The 18,911-nt window shown below is 51.9% G+C and overlaps 1 protein-coding gene across 1 annotated transcript in view; it reads left to right on the top strand.

Moving 5' to 3' along the window:
* TOMM70 (translocase of outer mitochondrial membrane 70) overlaps positions 1-18,911 on the top strand; it is a 124,736-nt gene that overhangs the window by 86,367 nt on the left and 19,458 nt on the right. Inside the window, exon 9 of the mRNA XM_030204072.1 lies at positions 191-307. Coding sequence (XP_030059932.1) covers positions 191-307 — 117 coding nt within the window. The remainder of the gene's footprint in view (positions 1-190; positions 308-18,911) is intronic.

The raw sequence follows: 18,911 nt of genomic DNA, 5'->3' as shown, positions 1-18,911 counted from the left end.
GTCTGGTATATGTACACACGCTTTCTCTAACTGTAGGTCCAGTAGCTGTGAAATTTGTCAGGATCAATTTAGTGTCCTTTAAAGATGATAATCTGGAATTGTTGTGTTTGCCTTCAGCCATGCCCCTGCCCCCAACCAGCCTTTTTAGCTGCTTAGTTTCTGATGTGCTATTTATTTTTAACTTTTCTAGTATCGCCAAGCATATACAGGAAGTAACCCTTTACAAATACAGGCAGCTATGAAAGGCTTTGAAGATGTCATTAAAAAATTCCCAAAGTGTGCAGAAGGCTATGCTCTGTATGCTCAGGTAGGTCTTAATACTATTTATCTGATCCTTTGGACTTATAACTGACCAACAATGTTGGGGTGTTAAGTAAAATGTTTGGGTGACTGTTAATACTGTTAGCAGAAACCAACCAGCAAAACAAAATGGAGCTTACTGTTTGTGTTTCCAAGCACTTGTTAATCCTGTGGAGGAGTGATACATAGATGGAGCTGTTTTTTTATTTAATAGTGGGTGTGACAAATTAAGCAAGAAAGAAAGAAACAAATTGTTTTCGGCTACTCACTACTTTGAAGAATTCTACTTGTATAGAGTTCCAGGTTTGGAAAGATAGGCATTGGTACAGGGCCTGACAAACCCCAGGCGCCAGTTTGCCATGGCACCTAAGGTTTGCACCCTTGCCCGAGCATATATTTTTGTCCCTACTTGCAGTCCCTCTCTCACCATCTCCAAGCTCTGAATTGAGCATCTCTCGCTCACTCTCCTGCTTTCCGCATCCTGCTCCCTGAAGCTTACCTTGATCCTCAGTGTTGGCGTCATTAGCAGCAGCCTTCAGGACACACTACTCTTGCTGGCGTCAGGGCTTTCTCTCTGCTGGGTCCCACCTGTACTGAAGCAGGTAGTTGCCTCACAGAATGCGGAACCTGGCAGAGGGAAGACCCCAATGCCAGTCAGAGCAGCGTGTTTTGAAGGCTGCAACTGCCATCAATAAAGGCAAGTTCCATATCATCATGCTGATCAATCCATAGACTGGTGGGTTGTGTCCATCTACCAGCAGGTGGAGATAGAGAGCAATCCTTTTGCCTCCCTATATGTGGTCATGTGCTGCCGGAAACTCCTCAGTATGTTCTCTATCTCAGCAGGTGGTGGTCACACACAGCAGCAGCTCTGGCTAGGTCTCCAAGCCTAATTTTTAGGTTTTGTTGAGTACCTGGGGTTGAGGGCTCTTCTTGAGCAAGTGCAAACCTGGTGGCGCCAGGTCCCTCCTTTTCTCCCCCCTCCCGCTGGCTCCGTTAAAAAAAAAAAAAAAAAAAATTTTGGACGTCCTTAAGGGCGTTTATTTCGACGTTTATTTAAACGTTTATTGCAGCTACTCACTGGGACACCAGTTCGTTACAGCTCGGAGCGAGAAGCAGGTAATTTTTACCTTTTTATAGCGGGCAGGGGGTTCCCCGATCGATCTCCACGTGGCCTATGGCGTCGGAGGGCGAGGGCGCGAAGAATCGCTCCCCGGACCGCGTGTGCGCTTCTAGCGGGGATGCGGGGGTCTTAAAGTCTGATTCGCCCTTGTTGGGTGTCAGTTCGGAGGCCGGTCAGTGTCCCGGGTCTTCCTCCAGTGCGGCGGTTTTTCCCGCCATAAACGCCCATCCCCCGCTGCTCGCCTCCGCCATCTTGGCCGGCCACTCTGCTCGGACGGCTTCTTCTTGGGCCGCCCTTGAGCTGGGAGACGTTAATGCCATGGCCGCCCTTGATTTGGGAGACGGCAAAAAAGCGGCTAAAGTTAAGCGCTGTTCTTCCCGCGCGGCTCCTTCGCGGAGTGTCGCGCCGGACGCCATCTTGGATGCGCAGCATGTTTCTCCCCCGCTCTTGCGAGCGCTGGTTGAGGGTACGTCTAGGGCTGTGGCCCAGGCTGCTGAAGTGCACAGTCTGGGGGGTTTCTCCCCCGAGTTTGTTTTGCTGCTGCATCAGGCCTTCCTTATGCAAAACGCTGCCCCTTCTCCCTTGTCCGATAAAGGGGTTGAGGCCCCCGGAAGTAAACGCCCTCGGGTGGATTCCCAGGCCTTAGAGGACTCTGTTTCCTCTGATGTAGATGAGGGCAGCGTATCTGAGTTCTCCCAACGGTCCTTTGGGGATTCCTTGGAGGAGACGGATTCCCGCTCGGATGGAGCGGATGACCCCTCTGCAGCGCGGATCTTTCGCTCAGAGGATTTGCCCAACCTGTTAGTGCAGGCCATGAGCATTTTGAAGATTTCCTCTCCAGAGGACGTCTCTCCCTCAGCCCCTGTTGGCTCCGCCATTATGCTGGGGATGCAGCGCCCGCCTAGAACCTTCCACGTGCATGATGCCATGCACACCTTAATTTCGGCTCAATGGGATGTCCCGGAAGCGAGCCTCAAAGTGGCTAGGGCTATGTCCCGCCTCTATCCTTTGCCTGAAAGTGAACGGGAGGCCTTTCTTTGGCCTACCGTGGATTGTTTAATCACTGCGGTGACTAAGAAAACGGCGTTGCTGGTGGAAGGTGGCACGGCCCTAAAGGACGCCCAAGACAGAAGATTGGAGGCGGCCTTAAGGTCGTCCTTCGAGGCGGCTGCCTTAAGTTTGCAGGCCTCAGTTTGCGGCTCCTACGTGGCCAGGGCGTGCCTGACGATTGTGCAGCGGGCTTCCCCCTCGGATCCTTCCTTGAGGGCTGATTGGCCGGCCCTGGAATCGGGCTTGGCTTATTTGGCAGACTTACTGTATGATGTCTTGAGAGCCTCGGCTAAAGGTATGGCTCAGACAGTCTCTGCGCGGCGGTGGCTTTGGCTGAAACATTGGTCTGCTGACCACGCCTGTAAGTCCCGCCTGGCTAAGTTGACTTTTAAAGGCAAGCTGCTCTTTGGGGTCGAGCTGGACAAAATTGTGACCGATCTCGGCACGTCTAAGGGCAAGAGGTTACCAGAGGTCAGGGCTCAGGCCAGTGCTCGCCCCGGTATCTCCAGAGGACTGTTTCAGGAAGCCCGTCGGTACCGCCCGGGCAAGTCGGGCTCCTCAGCCCCCTCTTCTTTCAAGAGAAACTTCTCCCCCAAGCAGCATTCCTTTCGCAGAGACCGCCGTCCCGGAGGTGCGCCCTCCGGTCCTCCCCCAGGGTCTCGTACCAAATGACGGGGTCCTGGTCCATGGCCCAGTGCAGATTGGAGGACGCCTGTCCTCGTTTCTGGGCGAGTGGACCAGGGTAACTTCAGACGCTTGGGTGCTGGAAGTCATCAGAGACGGCTACAAGCTAGAGTTCTGCCGACCCTTAAGAGACGGGTTTGTACTCTCTCCCTGCAAGTCTCCGGTCAAAGCTGTGGCAGTGCAGCAGACCTTGGACAATCTGATCCGCCTGGGTGCGGTCGTTCCGGTGCCAGAAAATCAGCTTGGCAAGGGACGTTACTCCATTTACTTTGTGGTACCAAAGAAAGGAGGTTCTGTCCGGCCTGTCCTCGACCTCAAAGGGGTCAATCGGGCCTTGAAAGTTCGGCACTTTCGCATGGAGACTCTCCGCTCTGTTATAGCGGCAGTGAAGGCAGGGGAGTTCCTGGCATCCTTGGACATCAAGGAAGCGTACTTGCATATTCCCATCTGGCCTCCTCATCAACGCTTTCTGCGTTTTGCAGTCCTGGGCCGACACTTCCAGTTCAGAGCCCTCCCGTTCGGGTTGGCTACTGCTCCGCGGACCTTCTCCAAAGTAATGGTGGTCATCGCGGCCTTCCTGCGAAAGGAAGGAGTACAAGTCCATCCTTATCTGGACGACTGGTTGATCTGAGCCCCCTCTTATGCAGAGTGCGGCAAAGCTGTGGACCGGGTGATTGCTCTTTTGAGCTCCCTGGGGTGGATCATCAACTGGGAGAAAAGCCAGCTGCGCCCGACTCAGTCCCTGGAGTATCTGGGAGTTCGATTCGACACCCAAGTGGGCAGAGTGTTCCTGCCGGACAATCGGATTGTCAAACTTCAGGCTCAGGTGGACCAGTTCCTAGTAGCCTCTCCGCTTCGGGCTTGGGACTATGTGCAGCTGTTGGGCTCTATGACGGCCACGATGGAAGTAGTGCCCTGGGCCAGGGCTCATATGAGACCACTCCAACACTCTCTGCTGCAGCGCTGGACTCCGGTGTTGGAGGATTATGCTGTGCGCCTTCCCTTGGACCCAGCAGTGCGCAAGGCGCTGAGCTGGTGGCGGAAGACAGACAAGTTGTCTGCAGGGATGCCTCTTGTGACCCCGGAGTGGATTGTCGTCACGACGGACGCCTCTTTGACAGGCTGGGGAGCCCACTGCTTGGGAAGGACAGCGCAGGGGCTCTGGTCTCCTGCAGAGGCAAAGTGGTCTATCAACCTCCTGGAACTCAGAGCCATTCGGTTGGCGCTTTTGGAGTTCCTCCCGGTACTGGCGTTGAAGCCAGTACGGGTCCTGTCGGACAATGCCACGGCTGTGGCCTATGTCAACCGCCAGGGAGGTACCAAGAGCGCCCCTCTAGCCAAGGAAGCCATGAATCTATGCCAGTGGGCGGAAGCGAACCTGGAACAGCTGTCAGCGGCCCACATTGCCGGAGTCATGAATGTCAAGGCGGACTTTCTCAGTCGCCATACCTTGGATCCCGGAGAGTGGCAGTTATCGGCTCAGGCGTTCTTGGACATCACAAAGCGCTGGGGCCAGCCGAGCTTAGATCTGATGGCGTCATCGGCCAATTGCCAAGTGCCGCGCTTTTTCAGCAGAGGACGGGACCCTCGATCTCTGGGAGTAGATGCTCTTCTCCAACAGTGGCCGACACAGGAGCTTCTCTATGTGTTCCCGCCCTGGCCCATGTTGGGCAGGGTAATAGATCGGGTGGCAAAGCATCCGGGCCGAATAATCCTGGTGGGTCCGGACTGGCCCAGACGTCCCTGGTATGCGGACTTGATCAGGCTCTCAGTGGACGACCCTCTGCGGCTGCCAGTAAAGCAGGGCCTGTTGCATCAGGGTCCCATGGTGATGGAGGATCCCTCCCCCTTTGGTCTTACGGCCTGGCTATTGAGCGGCAGCGTCTGAGAAAGAAGGGCTTCTCAGACAAGGTCATCGCCACTATGCTGAGAGCGAGGAAGCGCTCTACTTCTACTGCTTACGCCAGGGTTTGGCGTACCTTTGCAGCGTGGTGTGAAGCAGGCTCACTTTCTCCCTTCACTGCTCCAATTTCTTCAGTACTGGCGTTCCTGCAAGAAGGTCTGGAGAAAGGCCTGTCGCTCAGTTCCCTTAAAGTCCAGGTAGCGGCTCTGGGGTGCTTCCCTGGCTTCGCAGCCAGATGTGGTACGTTTTCTCAAGGGAGTTAATCACCTGCGCCCTCCTCTGCACTCAGTGGTGCCTGCGTGGAATCTCAACCTGGTGCTAAGAGCCTTGCAGAAGCCGCCTTTTGAACCCTTGTCAAGGGCATCTCTGAAAGACCTGACGTTGAAAGCAGTCTTTTTGGTGGCTATCACTTCAGCCAGAAGAGTTTCCGAGCTCCAGGCGCTCTCATGTCGAGAGCCTTTTCTGCAGTTCACTGAGGCAGGAGTGTCTATTCGCACAGTGCCTTCCTTCCTGCCCAAGATTGTTTCTCGCTTCCATATGAATCAGCAGCTCTGTCTCCCTTCCTTTCGTAGGGAGGACTACCCAGAGGAATACTCTGCCCTCAAATATCTGGATGTGAGACGAGTCATCATCAGATACTTGGAAGTGACCAATGATTTCCGGAAATCGGATCATCTGTTTGTCCTGTTTGCAGGTCCTCGTAAGGGTCTGCAGGCTGCTAAGCCTACAGTGGCAAGATGGGTCAAGGAAGCCATTGCAGCGGCTTATGTGGCCGCGGGGAAGGTGCCGCCTATCCAGCTGAAGGCTCACTCCACTAGAGCTCAGGCGGCCTCGATGGCAGAGGCCGGTTCCGTCTCCTTGGAAGAGATTTGCAAGGCGGCAACTTGGGCATCGGCCCATACCTTCTCCAGGCATTACCGCTTGACTGTGGCTGCTCGGGCGGAGGCCCGGTTTGGAGCTTCAGTGTTGCGGTCAGGGATTTCTATGTCCCGCCCTGGGTGAGTACTGCTTCGGTACATCCCACCAGTCTATGGATTGATCAGCATGATGATATGGAAGGTAAAATTATGTATCGTACCTGATAATTTTCTTTCCATTAATCATAGCTGATCAATCCATAGCCCCTCCCAGATATCTGTACTGTTTATATTCTGGTTGCATTTCAGATTCAAGTTTAGTCTTCAGTTCCTGTTCAGGAGGACTTCGTGTTCAAGTTTTTTCAATTGGATTCTTCAAGAGTTGAGACGAGTTTGTGTTACAGTGAGCTGCTGCATTCCTCTCCCCTCCGTTTTACGGGGCTGGATTGAGACATAAATTCTGCCGGCGCACCCTCCCGCTTCGTGCGGCTGTAGGGCAGCTTTGTACCCCTCCCGCTTCGGCGGTGTTAGGGTCAGTCAGCTCCTCCCGCGGTTGCAGGATAAGCCAGATCCCCCCGCATCGGCGGGGTGGTGTCCCTCCCCCGCTCCGCGGGGATGAGCTGGACGGATTCCCCTCCCCCACTTGTGTGGGGATGAGCTGGGTTAATTCCCCTCCCCCGTTTCGGCGGTGGTGAGCTGGGCAGAGTGTCCCTTTGTGGGTGTAATTCTCTAAGTGCTGAGTCCTGCGGATGGAGCTTGGATATCGACATACTGAGGAGTTTCCGGCAGCACATGACCACATATAGGGAGGCAAAAGGATTGCTCTCTATCTCCACCTGCTGGTAGATGGACACAACCCACCAGTCTATGGATTGATCAGCTATGATTAATGGAAAGAAAATTATCAGGTATGATACATAATTTTACCTTTCAAGGACCTGGTGGGGGGCGGATGTAGGTGATGAGGACATGCTGGACTTGAGTGGGGGTGGGATGAGGGAGAAAGATATGTTGGACCCCTGGAGGGAAGGAAGAAGAGTGAGATGGGCTGGACCCAGGGATGGGGGGCTAGAAGAAGATGGAGATTCGCTGCACCTGCCAGGAAGGGGAGCACAAGAGTGGGGAGGGGGAGAGAGAGAGATCAGATTGGGGGAGGAAGAGATAGAGGAGGAGAGATGTTGGACCCACAGATAGAGGGAGTTATCCCAGACCACGAGGTGGGGGGCAGGGGGGTGACAGGGAGAGATGCTGCATCCGGGGTTTGGGAGGAAGGGAAGAGAGGGGCGAGACAGGGCACAGATGAGATGCTAGGCATGGAGTTAGAAAAGAGGGATACAAGGCAATTCTGGAAAAGGGGTGCGATAGGAACACAGAGGGGCATTGTTGATCATAGACGGAAAGATACGGACACAGGAAATACTGAGTATAAGGGGAGGATATGGATACTAAAAGGGCAGATGCTGAACATGGAGGGCAGATAGGAACAGGGACAACCAGGAAAGATGCTGGGCAGGACAGATAGGGACACACAGGAAAAAATGGATGGCAGACATGGAGAGAGAGAAGAAATGTCAAATGGACAGGAGACCCTGGAAAGGCAGGAAAAACAGAGAAGAGCAGAAGAGACACAGACCAAATCAAATGGAAAAATAAAATGCTCAGAGTACAAAGGTTGGACCATGTTAGCTTTGGGAAATGTGCATCTCTGATATCTTGCATTTGTTTGTTTCTTTAGTATTGCTAGGGGTGGGGGAAACGTGTGTATGTGCTACTGGAGAGAGGGAGAGTGGAGTGCAAACTGGTGTCGGTGTGGAGGTACGTGCAGGTGAAGAAAAAAGCTGGAGAACACTATTGAGAATTCAGTTTGGTGGAGGGGGGAGTCATTGGGAGACAACTACCGGAGGGGGGTATGCCCAGTAGGGCATATGGGTTGGTGAGTGACAGATTTGTGGATATGCTGGGGGAAGGCACAGAGAGCGCTATGGGATATGTGTGTGCTGTGGGGGAGGCTGAGAGAGAGCTATGAGGGTGTATTTGTGTGTGTGCATAGATGCCAACTCTGTGGATGCTTGAACACCCCAAATAGTGAACAAATATCTTCACTTTATCAAAGGAGGAATCATTTCTGATGGGTTTAACACCCCCAATCATTCTGAAAAATTAGTTCCTATGTGTGTGTGCTGGGGGGGGGGAGGCAGAGAGAGCTATGGTTATGGAGGCATGGTGGGGGGGGGAGGCAAAGAGAGCTATGAATGTGTATGTGTTTATGTTGGGGGGAGGGCAGAGAGAAAATTGGGGGTATCCATCCTGGAGAGGCAGCCCACATGGAGCCACTTTGATCAGGAGGATACTTGAATTGCTAGCAACCGCTAAAGCAGCCCTTAGGAACAGAGGAGGTGATTCTCCAGCAGCCCTGTTGGTAGGATAAATTTTAACTTTTTTTTTTTTAAGAATCTGTTTTTTTCTTGGGGGGGGGGGGAGTGGGGATTGAGAGAAGCTACTGTTTTGGGGAATAGAGGCTACTGATTGGGATGTGAGCCAAGGCTGCTGCTAGGGTGGTTAGGCAGTGAAGAATGACTGTGTTTGCTGGCACTGCATGGGAGGAATTCAAATTGCAACTTCTGGGAGCAGGTGGGCAATGGAGAGAGGCTAAGACTGCAGCTTTTGGGGGTAGGTGGGTAGATACACTGTTCCACCCACCCTTAGTAGCTGCAGCTTTGGCTTCTCTCCCATTGTCCCATAATCCATAGCATAAAGCCTCTCACCATTGCCAGACGGTAGGCTGTAGGTGGGTGGGCGAAGGGAGAGCAGTTGCCTCCCATCTGCTCCTTTCCTGCTACTGTGTTAACTTGCTATGCATAATCTTGAGCACATTATGAATCTGCAGTTTATAAATATGCATATAAATGAATATAAATACCAGTCATTTCAAGTCTGGATCCTAGATATTTAGCCTGTCTCCTAGATCCTAAGAAACTTTGTCAAGCCCTGCATTATTGGGTGATGTAAGTCTGAAAATCACAGTTTGATCTTCAACTACAGTTTTATGGTACCATTGCTGCTTTACTAGTCCATCTGCCCAATCTACAGGAGTTTATGATACAGTGTTGGAGGTCATCATAAAGTATTTTGTAGCGTAATGAAATTTGCTGGTTAAAAATACCCTCTCTGCTGACAGGATCCAGTTTGGAGATATAGATAGCTGGGTGGCTAGTGGATGTGAAGATCGCCTGGTCACTTGCCTGCCTGGTACGAAGGTAGCAGACAAAAGATTGCAAATTAACACTGTCAACTGCTGAGCAAGATGTAAATAGGAACAACAAACATAGTTTGAAATGTCTATATGCAAATACCAGAAGCTTAAGAAATAAGATGGGAGAGTTAGAGTATATTGCACTAAATGAAAAATTAGATATAATAGGCATCTCTGAGACCTGGTAGAAGGAGGATAACCAGTGGGACACTGTCATACCCAGGGTACAAATTCTATCGTAGTGATAGGGTGGATTAAATTGGTGGAGGGGGTAGCATTGTATGTTAAGGAGGGCCTTGAATCAAATAGATTGAAAATTCTGCAGGAAACAAAACACATCTTGGAATCCCTATGGATTAAAATTCCATCTATAAAGGGGAAAAGGATAGTGATAGGAGTGTACTACTGTCCACTTGGCCAGGATGAACAGATGGATGTAGAAATGTTATCAGAAATTATGAAGGCTAACAAACGGGGGAACACAATAATAATAGGTGATTTCAATTACACCGATATTGACTGGGTAAATATAACAAGGCATGCTAGGGAAGTAAAATTCTTTGACGAAATAGAGGACTGCTTTATGGAGCAGCTGGTACAGGAGCCAACAAGAGGAGGAAAAATTCTAGACCTAGTCTTTATTGGAGCGCATAATCTGGTACAGGAGGTACTGGTGATGGGGCCACTTGATAACAGTGTATTCCATATCATCAAGCTGATCAATCCATAGACTGGTGGGTTGTGTCCATCTACCAGCAGGTGGAGATAGAGAGCAAACTTTTGCCTCCCTATATGTGGTCATGTGCTGCCGGAAACTCCCCAGTATGTTCTCTATCTCAGCAGGTGGTGGTCACACACAGCAGCAGCTCTGGCTAGGCCTCCAAGCCTAATTTTTAGGTTTTGTTGAGTGCCTGGGGTTGAGGGCTCTTTTGAGCAAGTGCAAACCTGGTGGTGCCAGGTCCCTCCTTTTCTCCCCCCTCCCGCTGGCTCCGTTAAAAAAAAAAAAAAAAAAAATTTTGAACGGCCTTAAAGGCGTTTATTTCGACGTTTATTTAAGCGTCTATTGCAGCTACTCACTGAGACACCAGGTCGTTACAACTCGGAGCGGACAGCAGGTAATTTTACCTTTTTATAGCGGGCGGGGGTTCCCCGATTCTTCTCCTCGTGGCACATGGCGTCGGAGGGCGAGGGCGCAAAGGGTCGCTCCCCGGGTCGCTCGAGCGCTTCTAGAGGGGATGCGGGGGTCTTCAAGCCTGATTCGCCCTTGGTGGGTGACAGTTTCGCGACCGATGCATGTCCCGGTCCTTCCTCCGGCGTGGCGGTTTTTCCCGCCATAAACGCCCATCCCCCGCTCCTCGCCTCCGCCATCTTGGCCGGCCACGCGGCTCGGACGGCTTCTTCTTGGGCCGCCCTTGAGGTTGGAGACATTAATGCCATGAACGCCCTTAATTTGGGCGACGGCACAGAAGCGGCTAAAGTTAAGAGCCGTTCTTCCCGCGCGGCTCCTTCGCGGAGTTTCGCGCCGGACGCCATTTTGGATGCGCAGCATGTCTCTCCCCCGCTGTTGCGAGCGCCGGTTGAGAGCGCGCCTAGGGCTGTTGCCCAGGCTGCGGAAGTGCACAGTCTGGGGGGTTTCTCCCCCGAGTTTGTTTTGCTGCTGCATCGGGCCTTCCTCATGCACAACACTGCCCCCGCTCCCTCCTCTGGTAAAGAGGTTGAGGTTCCCAGAGGTAAACGCCCTCGGGTTGATTCCCAGGCCTTGGAGGAATTTGTCTCCTCCGATGTAGATGAGGGCAGCGTGTCTGAGGTCTCCCAACGGTCCTTTGCGGATTCCTTGGAGGAGACGGATCCCCGCTCGGATGGAGCGGATGACCCCTCTGCAGCGCGGCTTTTTCGCCCAGAGGATTTGCCCAACCTGTTGTTACAGGCCATGGACACTTTGAAGATATCCTCTCCGGAGGACGTCTCTCCCTCAGCCCCTGTTGGCTCTGCCATTATGCTGGGGACGAAGCGCCCGCCTAGAACCTTCCACGTGCATGATGCCATGCACACCTTAATTTCGGCTCAATGGGATGTCCCAGAAGCGAGCCTTAAAGTGGCTAGGGCTATGTCCCGCCTCTATCCTTTGACTGTGAGTGAACGTGAGGCCTATCTGTGGCCTACCGTGGATTCTTTAATCACTGCGGTGACTAAGAAAACGGCGTTGCCGGTGGAAGGTGGCACGGCCCTAAAGGACGCCCAAGACAGGAGATTGGAGGCGGCCTTAAGGTCGTCCTTTGAGGCGGCTGCTTTAAGTTTGCAGGCCTCAGTTTGCGGCTCCTATGTGGCCAGGGCGTGCCTGACTATGGTGCAGCGGGCTTCCCCCTCGGATCATTCCTTGAGGGATGATTGGCCAGCCCTGGAATCGGGCTTAGCCTATTTGGCAGACTTGCTGTATGATGTCTTGAGAGCCTCAGCTAAAGGCATGGCTCAGACTGTCTCTGCGCGGCGGTGGCTTTGGCTGAAACATTGGTCTGCTGACCACGCCTCAAAATCCCGCCTGGCTAGATTGCCTTTTAAAGGCAAGCTGCTCTTTGGGGTCGAGCTGGACAAAATCGTGACCGATCTCGGCACGTCTAAGGGCAAGAAGTTACCGGAGGTCAGGGCTCGGGCTAGTGCTCGTCCTGGTACCTCCAGAGGACGGTTTCAGGAAGCCCGTCGGTACCGCCCGGGCAGGTCGGGTGCTTCTGCCCCCTTTTCCTTTAAGAGGAATTTCTCCCCAAAGCAGCATTCCTTTCGCAGAGACCGCCGTCCCGGAGGTGCTCCCTCCGGTCCTCCCCCAGGGTCTCGTACCCAATGACGGGGTATTGGTCCACGCCCCAGTGCAGATTGGAGGACGGCTGTCCTCGTTTCTGGGCGAGTGGACCACAATAACTTCAGACGCTTGGGTGCTGGAAGTCATCAGAGACGGCTACAAGCTAGAGTTCTGCCGACCCTTAAGAGACGGGTTTGTACTCTCTCCCTGCAAGTCTCCGGTCAAAGCTGTGGCAGTGCAGCAGACTTTGGACAATCTGATCCGCCTGGGCGCGGTCGTTCCGGTGCCAGTAAATCAGCTTGGCAAGGGACGTTACTCCATTTACTTTGTGGTACCAAAGAAAGGAGGTTCTGTCCGGCCTATCCTCGACCTCAAAGGGGTCAATCGGGCCTTGAAAGTGCGGCACTTTCGCATGGAGACTCTCCGCTCTGTTATAGCGGCAGTGAAGGCAGGGGAGTACCTGGCATCCTTGGACATCAAGGAAGCTTACCTGCATATTCCCATCTGGCCTCCTCATCAACGCTTTCTGCGTTTTGCAGTCCTGGGCCGACACTTCCAGTTCAGAGCCCTCCCGTTCGGGTTGGCTACTGCTCCGCGGACCTTTTCCAAGGTAATGGTGGTCATAGCGGCCTTCCTGCGAAAGGAAGGAGTACAAGTCCATCCTTATCTGGACGACTGGTTGATCCGAGCCCCCTCTTATGCAGAGTGCGGCAAAGCTGTGGACCGGGTAGTTGCTCTTTTGAGCTCCCTGGGATGGATCATCAACTGGGAGAAGAGCCAGCTGCGCCCGACTCAGTCCCTGGAGTATCTGGGAGTTCGATTCGACACCCAAGTGGGCAGAGTGTTCCTGCCAGACAATCGGATTGTCAAGCTTCAGGCTCAGGTGGACCAGTTCCTAGTAGCCTCTCCTCTTCGGGCTTGGGACTATGTGCAGCTGTTGGGCTCTATGACGGCCACGATGGAAGTAGTGCCCTGGGCCAGGGCTCATATGAGACCACTACAACACTCTCTGCTGCAGCGCTGGACTCCGATGTCGGAGGATTATGCGGTGCGTCTTCCCTTGGATCCAGCAGTGCGCAAGGCGCTGAGCTGGTGGATGCAGACAGGCAAGTTGTCTGCGGGAATGCCTCTGGTGTCCCCAGAGTGGATTGTCGTCACGACGGACGCCTCGTTATCGGGCTGGGGAGCCCACTGCTTGGGAAGGACAGCGCAGGGGCTCTGGTCTCCTGCAGAGGCAAAGTGGTCTATCAACCTCCTGGAACTCAGAGCCATTCGGTTGGCGCTTTTGGAGTTCATCCCGGTACTGGTGTTGAAGCCTGTACGGGTCCTGTCGGACAATGCCACGGCTGTGGCCTATGTCAACCGCCAGGGAGGTACCAAGAGCGCCCCTCTAGCCAAGGAAGCTATGAGTCTATGCCAGTGGGCGGAAGCGAACCTGGAACAGCTGTCAGCGGCCCACATTGCCGGAGTCATGAATGTCAAGGCGGACTTTCTCAGTCGCCATACCTTGGAGCCCGGAGAGTGGCAGCTATCTGCTCAGGCGTTCTTGGACATCACAAAGCGCTGGGGCCAGCCGAGCCTAGATCTGATGGCGTCATCGGCCAATTGCCAAGTGCCGCGCTTCTTCAGCAGAGGACGGGACCCTCGATCCCTGGGAGTAGATGCTCTTCTCCAACAATGGCCGACACAAGAGCTTCTCTATGTGTTCCCGCCCTGGCCCATGTTGGGCAGGGTACTAGACCGGGTGGCAAAGCATCCCGGCAGGATAATCCTGGTGGGTCCGGATTGGCCCAGGCGTCCCTGGTATGCGGACTTGATCAGGCTCTCAGTCGACGATCCTCTGCGGCTGCCAGTGGAGCAGGGCCTGTTACATCAGGGTCCCGTGGTGATGGAGGATCCCTCCCCCTTTGGTCTTACGGCCTGGCTATTGAGCGGCAGCGTCTGAGGAAGAAGGGCTTCTCAGACAAGGTCATCGCCACTATGCTGAGAGCGAGGAAACGCTCTACTTCTACTGCTTACGCCAGGGTTTGGCGTATCTTTGCAGCGTGGTGTGAAGCAGGCTCTCTTTCTCCTTTCACTGCTCCAATTTCTTCAGTGTTGGCGTTCCTGCAAGAAGGTCTGGACAAAGGCCTGTCGCTCAGTTCCCTTAAGGTCCAGGTAGCGGCTCTGGCTTGCTTCAGGGGCCGCCTGAAGGGTGCTTCCCTGGCTTCGCAGCCAGATGTGGTGCGCTTTCTCAAGGGGGTTAATCACCTGCGCCCTCCTCTGCACTCAGTGGTGCCTGCGTGGAATCTCAACCTGGTGCTAAGAGCATTGCAGAAGCCGCCGTTTGAACCCTTGTCAAGGGCATCTCTGAAAGACCTGACGTTGAAAGCAGTCTTTTTGGTGGCTATCACTTCAGCCAGAAGAGTTTCCGAGCTCCAGGCGCTCTCATGTCGAGAGCCTTTTCTACAGTTCACTGAGGCAGGAGTGACTATTCGCACAGTGCCTTCCTTCCTGCCCAAGATTGTTTCTCGCTTCCATGTGAATCAGCAGCTATGTCTCCCTTCCTTTCGTAGGGAGGACTACCCAGAGGAGTACTCTGCTCTTAAATATCTGGATGTGAGACGAGTCATCATCAGATACTTGGAAGTGACCAATGATTTCCGGAAATCGGATCATCTGTTTGTCCTGTTTGCAGGTCCTCGTAAGGGTCTGCAGGCTGCTAAGCCTACAGTGGCAAGATGGGTCAAGGAAGCCATTGCAGCGGCTTATGTGGCCGCAGGGAAGGTGCCGCCTATCCAGCTGAAGGCTCACTCCACGAGAGCTCAGGCGACCTCGATGGCAGAGGCCGGATCCGTCTCCTTGGAAGAGATATGCAAGGCGGCAACTTGGGCTTCGGCTCATACATTCTCCAAGCATTACCGTTTGACTGTGGCTGCACGGGCGGAGGCCCGGTTTGGAGCTTCAGTGTTGAGGTCAGGGATTTCTATGTCCCGCCCTGGGTGAGTACTGCTTCGGTACATCCCACCAGTCTATGGATTGATCAGCTTGATGATATGGAAGGTAAAATTATGTATAATCATACCTGATAATTTTCTTTCCATTAATCATAGCTGATCAATCCATAGCCCCTCCCAGATATCTGTACTGTTTTTATTCTGGTTGCATTTCAGGTTCAAGTTTAGTCTTCAGTTACTTCAGAAAGACTTCGTGTTCAAGTTTTTTCACTTGGATTCTTCAAGAGTTAAGACGAGTTTGTGTTACAGTGAGCTGCTGCATTCCTCTCCCCTCCGTTTTACGGGGCTGGATTGAGACTTAAAATTCTGCCGGCACTCCCTCCCGCTTCGTGCGGCTGTAGGGCAGCTTTGTACCCCTCCCGCTTCGGAGGTGTTAGGGTCAGTCAGCTCCTCCCGCGGTTGCGGTTGCAGGATAAGCCAGATCCCCCCGCATCGGCGGGTGTGGTGTCCCTCCCCCGCTCCGCGGGGATGAGCTGGACGGATTCCCCTCCCCCACTTGTGTGGGGATGAGCTGGGTTAATTCCCCTCCCCCGTTTCGGCGGTGGTGAGCTGGGCAGAGTGTCCCTTCGTGGGTGTAATTCTCTAAGTGCTGAGTCCTGCGGATGGAGCTTTGATATCGACATACTGAGGAGTTTCCGGCAGCACATGACCACATATAGGGAGGCAAAAGTTTGCTCTCTATCTCCACCTGCTGGTAGATGGACACAACCCACCAGTCTATGGATTGATCAGCTATGATTAATGGAAAGAAAATTATCAGGTATGATTATACATAATTTTACCACATAGTAGATGACAGCAGAAAAAGACCTGCACGGTCCATCCAGTCTGCCCAACAAGATAACTCATATTTGCTACTTTTTGTGTATACACTACTTTGATTTGTACCTGTGCTCTTCAGGGCACAGACCTTATAAGTCTGCCCAGCACTATCCCCGCCTCCCAACCACCAGCCCCGCCTCCCAACTACCGGCTCTGGCACAGACCGTATAAGTCTGCCCAGTACTATCCCCGCCTCCCAACCACCAGTCCCGTCTCCCACCACCGGCTCTGGCACAGACCGTATAAGTTTGCCCAGCACTATCCCCGCCTCCCAACCATCAGCCCCGCCTCCCACCACCAGCTCTGCCACCCAATCTCGACTAAGCTCCTGAGGATCCATTCCTTTTCCTTTATGCTTATCCCACGCATGTTTGAATTCCGTTACCGTTTTCATTTCCACCACCTCTCGCGGGAGGGCATTCCAAGCATCCACCACTCTGTGCTTGGAATAAACTTCCTGAGCCCATTCGCCAAGCCCCCTCCCTGCCCATCTTCAAATCTTTGCTCAAAGCCCACCTCTTCAATGTCGCCTTCGGCACCTAACCTTTATGCCTCTATTCAGGAAATCTAGACTGCCCCAATTTGACTGCCCTATTTGACTGACTGTACACTTGTCCTTTAGATTGTAAGCTCCTTGAGCAGGGACTGTCCTTCTCTGTTAAACTGTACAGCGCTGCGTAACCCTAGTAGCGCTTTAGAAATGTTAAGTAGTAGTAGTAGTAATATGATCATAATATGATCAGATTTGATACCAGCTTTGGAGTAAATACACAAATCCAATACGTTAGCATTTAACTTTAAAAAAAAAAAGAGACTATGATAAAGTGAGAACAATGAAAAAAAAACTAAGAGGAGCATCTGCAAAGGTCAAAAATGAACATCAGGTATGGATGCTGTTCAAAAATACCATCCTGGAAGCCCAGGCAAAATATATTCCGCATATTAAAAAAGGAGGAAGGAAGACCAGACAACAGCCAGCATGGTTAAAAAAATGAGATGAAGGAAGCTATTAGAGCTAAAAGAAAATCCTTCAGAAAATGGAAGAAGGATCCGACTGAAAATAATATAAAACAGCATAAGGAATGTCGAGTCAAATGCAAAGCGCTGATAAGGAAGGCAAAGAGGGACTTTGAAAAAAAAACATTGCGTTGGAGGCAAAAACACATAGTAACATTTTTTTTTAGGTATATTAAAATCAAGAAGACGGCAAAAGAATCAGTTGGACCACTGGATGACTGAGGGTAAAAGGGGCACTCAATGAAGACAAAGCCATAGCGGAGAGATTAAATGGATTATTTGCTTCTTTCTTCACCGAAAAAGATTTGGGAGAAATACCAGTGCCAGAAATTCAAAGCTGAGGAGTTGGAGAAACTGAATGAAATCTCTATAAACCTAGAAGATGTAATGGCTCAATTTGACAATTTGAAGAATAGCAAATAGCCTGGGCCTGGATGGTATTCACCCCAGAGTACAGATAGAATTGAAAAATGAACTTGCAGAACTATTATTAGGAATATGTGATTTATCTTTAAAATCAAGCATGGTATCAGAAGATTGGAGAGTGGCCAATGTAACGCTGATTTATTTTTTACAAAAGATTCTAGAGGTGATCCGGAAAATTATAGACCAGTGAGCCTGACGTCGGTGCCGGGCAAAATGGTAGAGACTATTGTAAAGAACAAAATTACAGAGCATATTCAAAAGCATGGATTAATGAGACAAAACCAACATGGATCTAGTGAAGGGAAATCTTGCCTCACCAATCTATTACATTTCTTTGAAGGGGTGAACAAACGTGGATAAAGGTGAGCCGGTCGATATTGTGTATCTGGATTTTCAGTACCTCATGAAAGACTCCAGAGGAAATTGGAGAGAGGTGGGATAGGAGGTAGTGTTCTATTGTGCATTTAAAACAGGTTAAAAGAAAGCAGAGAGTAAGGTTAAATGGTTAGTATTCTGAAGGGTAGATAATGGGGTTCTCCATGAGTCTGTGCTGGGACCGTTTAACGTATTTCTCTATATAAAACGCACCTCCAACGTTCTATTGAAGCCTCACTCTCCCAACGTTCTAAAAGTGAAGTGTCAAAGATCGATTCTGCGCAATGAGTGGTGAACTGGGTAACATTGATTTGGCTCCAAGAGTGTCTGCCCCGCCCACGCGTCACAACGTGATGACGTAGAGGGCAGAGCAATGACACTCACCCAATCAAACAGAACGCCACCCATAGTCCACCCTCAAGCCAACCCGCATCTACTCCTGAGATCCATCAAACTGACACGCCAACCTCCCCCCCTCCCCCCACACACACACACACAAAACACCATCTTCTCAACTAAACAACTGCCTGCCTGCAACGGATCCCTCCAGTGGGTTTCATCAAAACTACAACTGCCTACAAAGTGCCCACCTGAGTGCCGTGCTGGAGCGTTGATTGGTGGATCTGTCCTTAGGAGGCGGCCCGATTGGGCAACAGAACGATGATTGGTGGGTGGAAGAACGGAAAGGGGCATACCTGATGGCATAGAGAGCAGTGATTGTTGAATGTGACCGTGGGGGCGGGGACAAGTTCTCAACATAAGACTGATGGAGATGTAATTGGTGGATTGGCATCTGGTAGGCGGGCTGAATGATTGCCAGGTGAAGAAATGATTGATGCATTGTGTTTTGTGGCTGGGGCCGGTGCCGGCCCGGACACTGTGTTGTTATCCTAAAGAGCTGTGTACAGTACAGTAAGCTTTGACGTTTTTCTGCTACTCCGCATCGCAATGCCTTCTCGCCTCTTTTTCGACCTACCGCTGTTCGGTTGTTTGGTGCTTACTGCCCTCGGGGGCGGCGGCAACAACAACAAATATTTGCGGGAGGTGAATGAAAAAGAGACGCAGTGTGGGCCAACCAAATTCCGCCCTCTAAAAGTGAACCAACTGTGGGAGAAAGCACCATGGCTGAGTGGTTGAGGCTGGTAGAACTCTCTCACCCGGCAAAACAAATGGTAACCTGCTTTCTGTGTTCATGCTCATACACACTGGGCTTTTTCTCCCACTGAGTGTATTCTGTGTGTGGCCAATTATGGTAGGCACATGTTTACTTTTCAGTAGGATTGAGGTTTAAGCAATTCTGATTTATTTTGG

Source organism: Microcaecilia unicolor, chromosome 5 (assembly GCF_901765095.1).
Source record: "Microcaecilia unicolor chromosome 5, aMicUni1.1, whole genome shotgun sequence".
In the NCBI taxonomy this organism is placed as follows: Eukaryota; Metazoa; Chordata; class Amphibia; order Gymnophiona; family Siphonopidae; genus Microcaecilia; species Microcaecilia unicolor.
The sequence above is the reverse complement of the archived record's forward strand: the minus strand, read 5'-3'. Positions and strand labels throughout refer to the sequence as shown.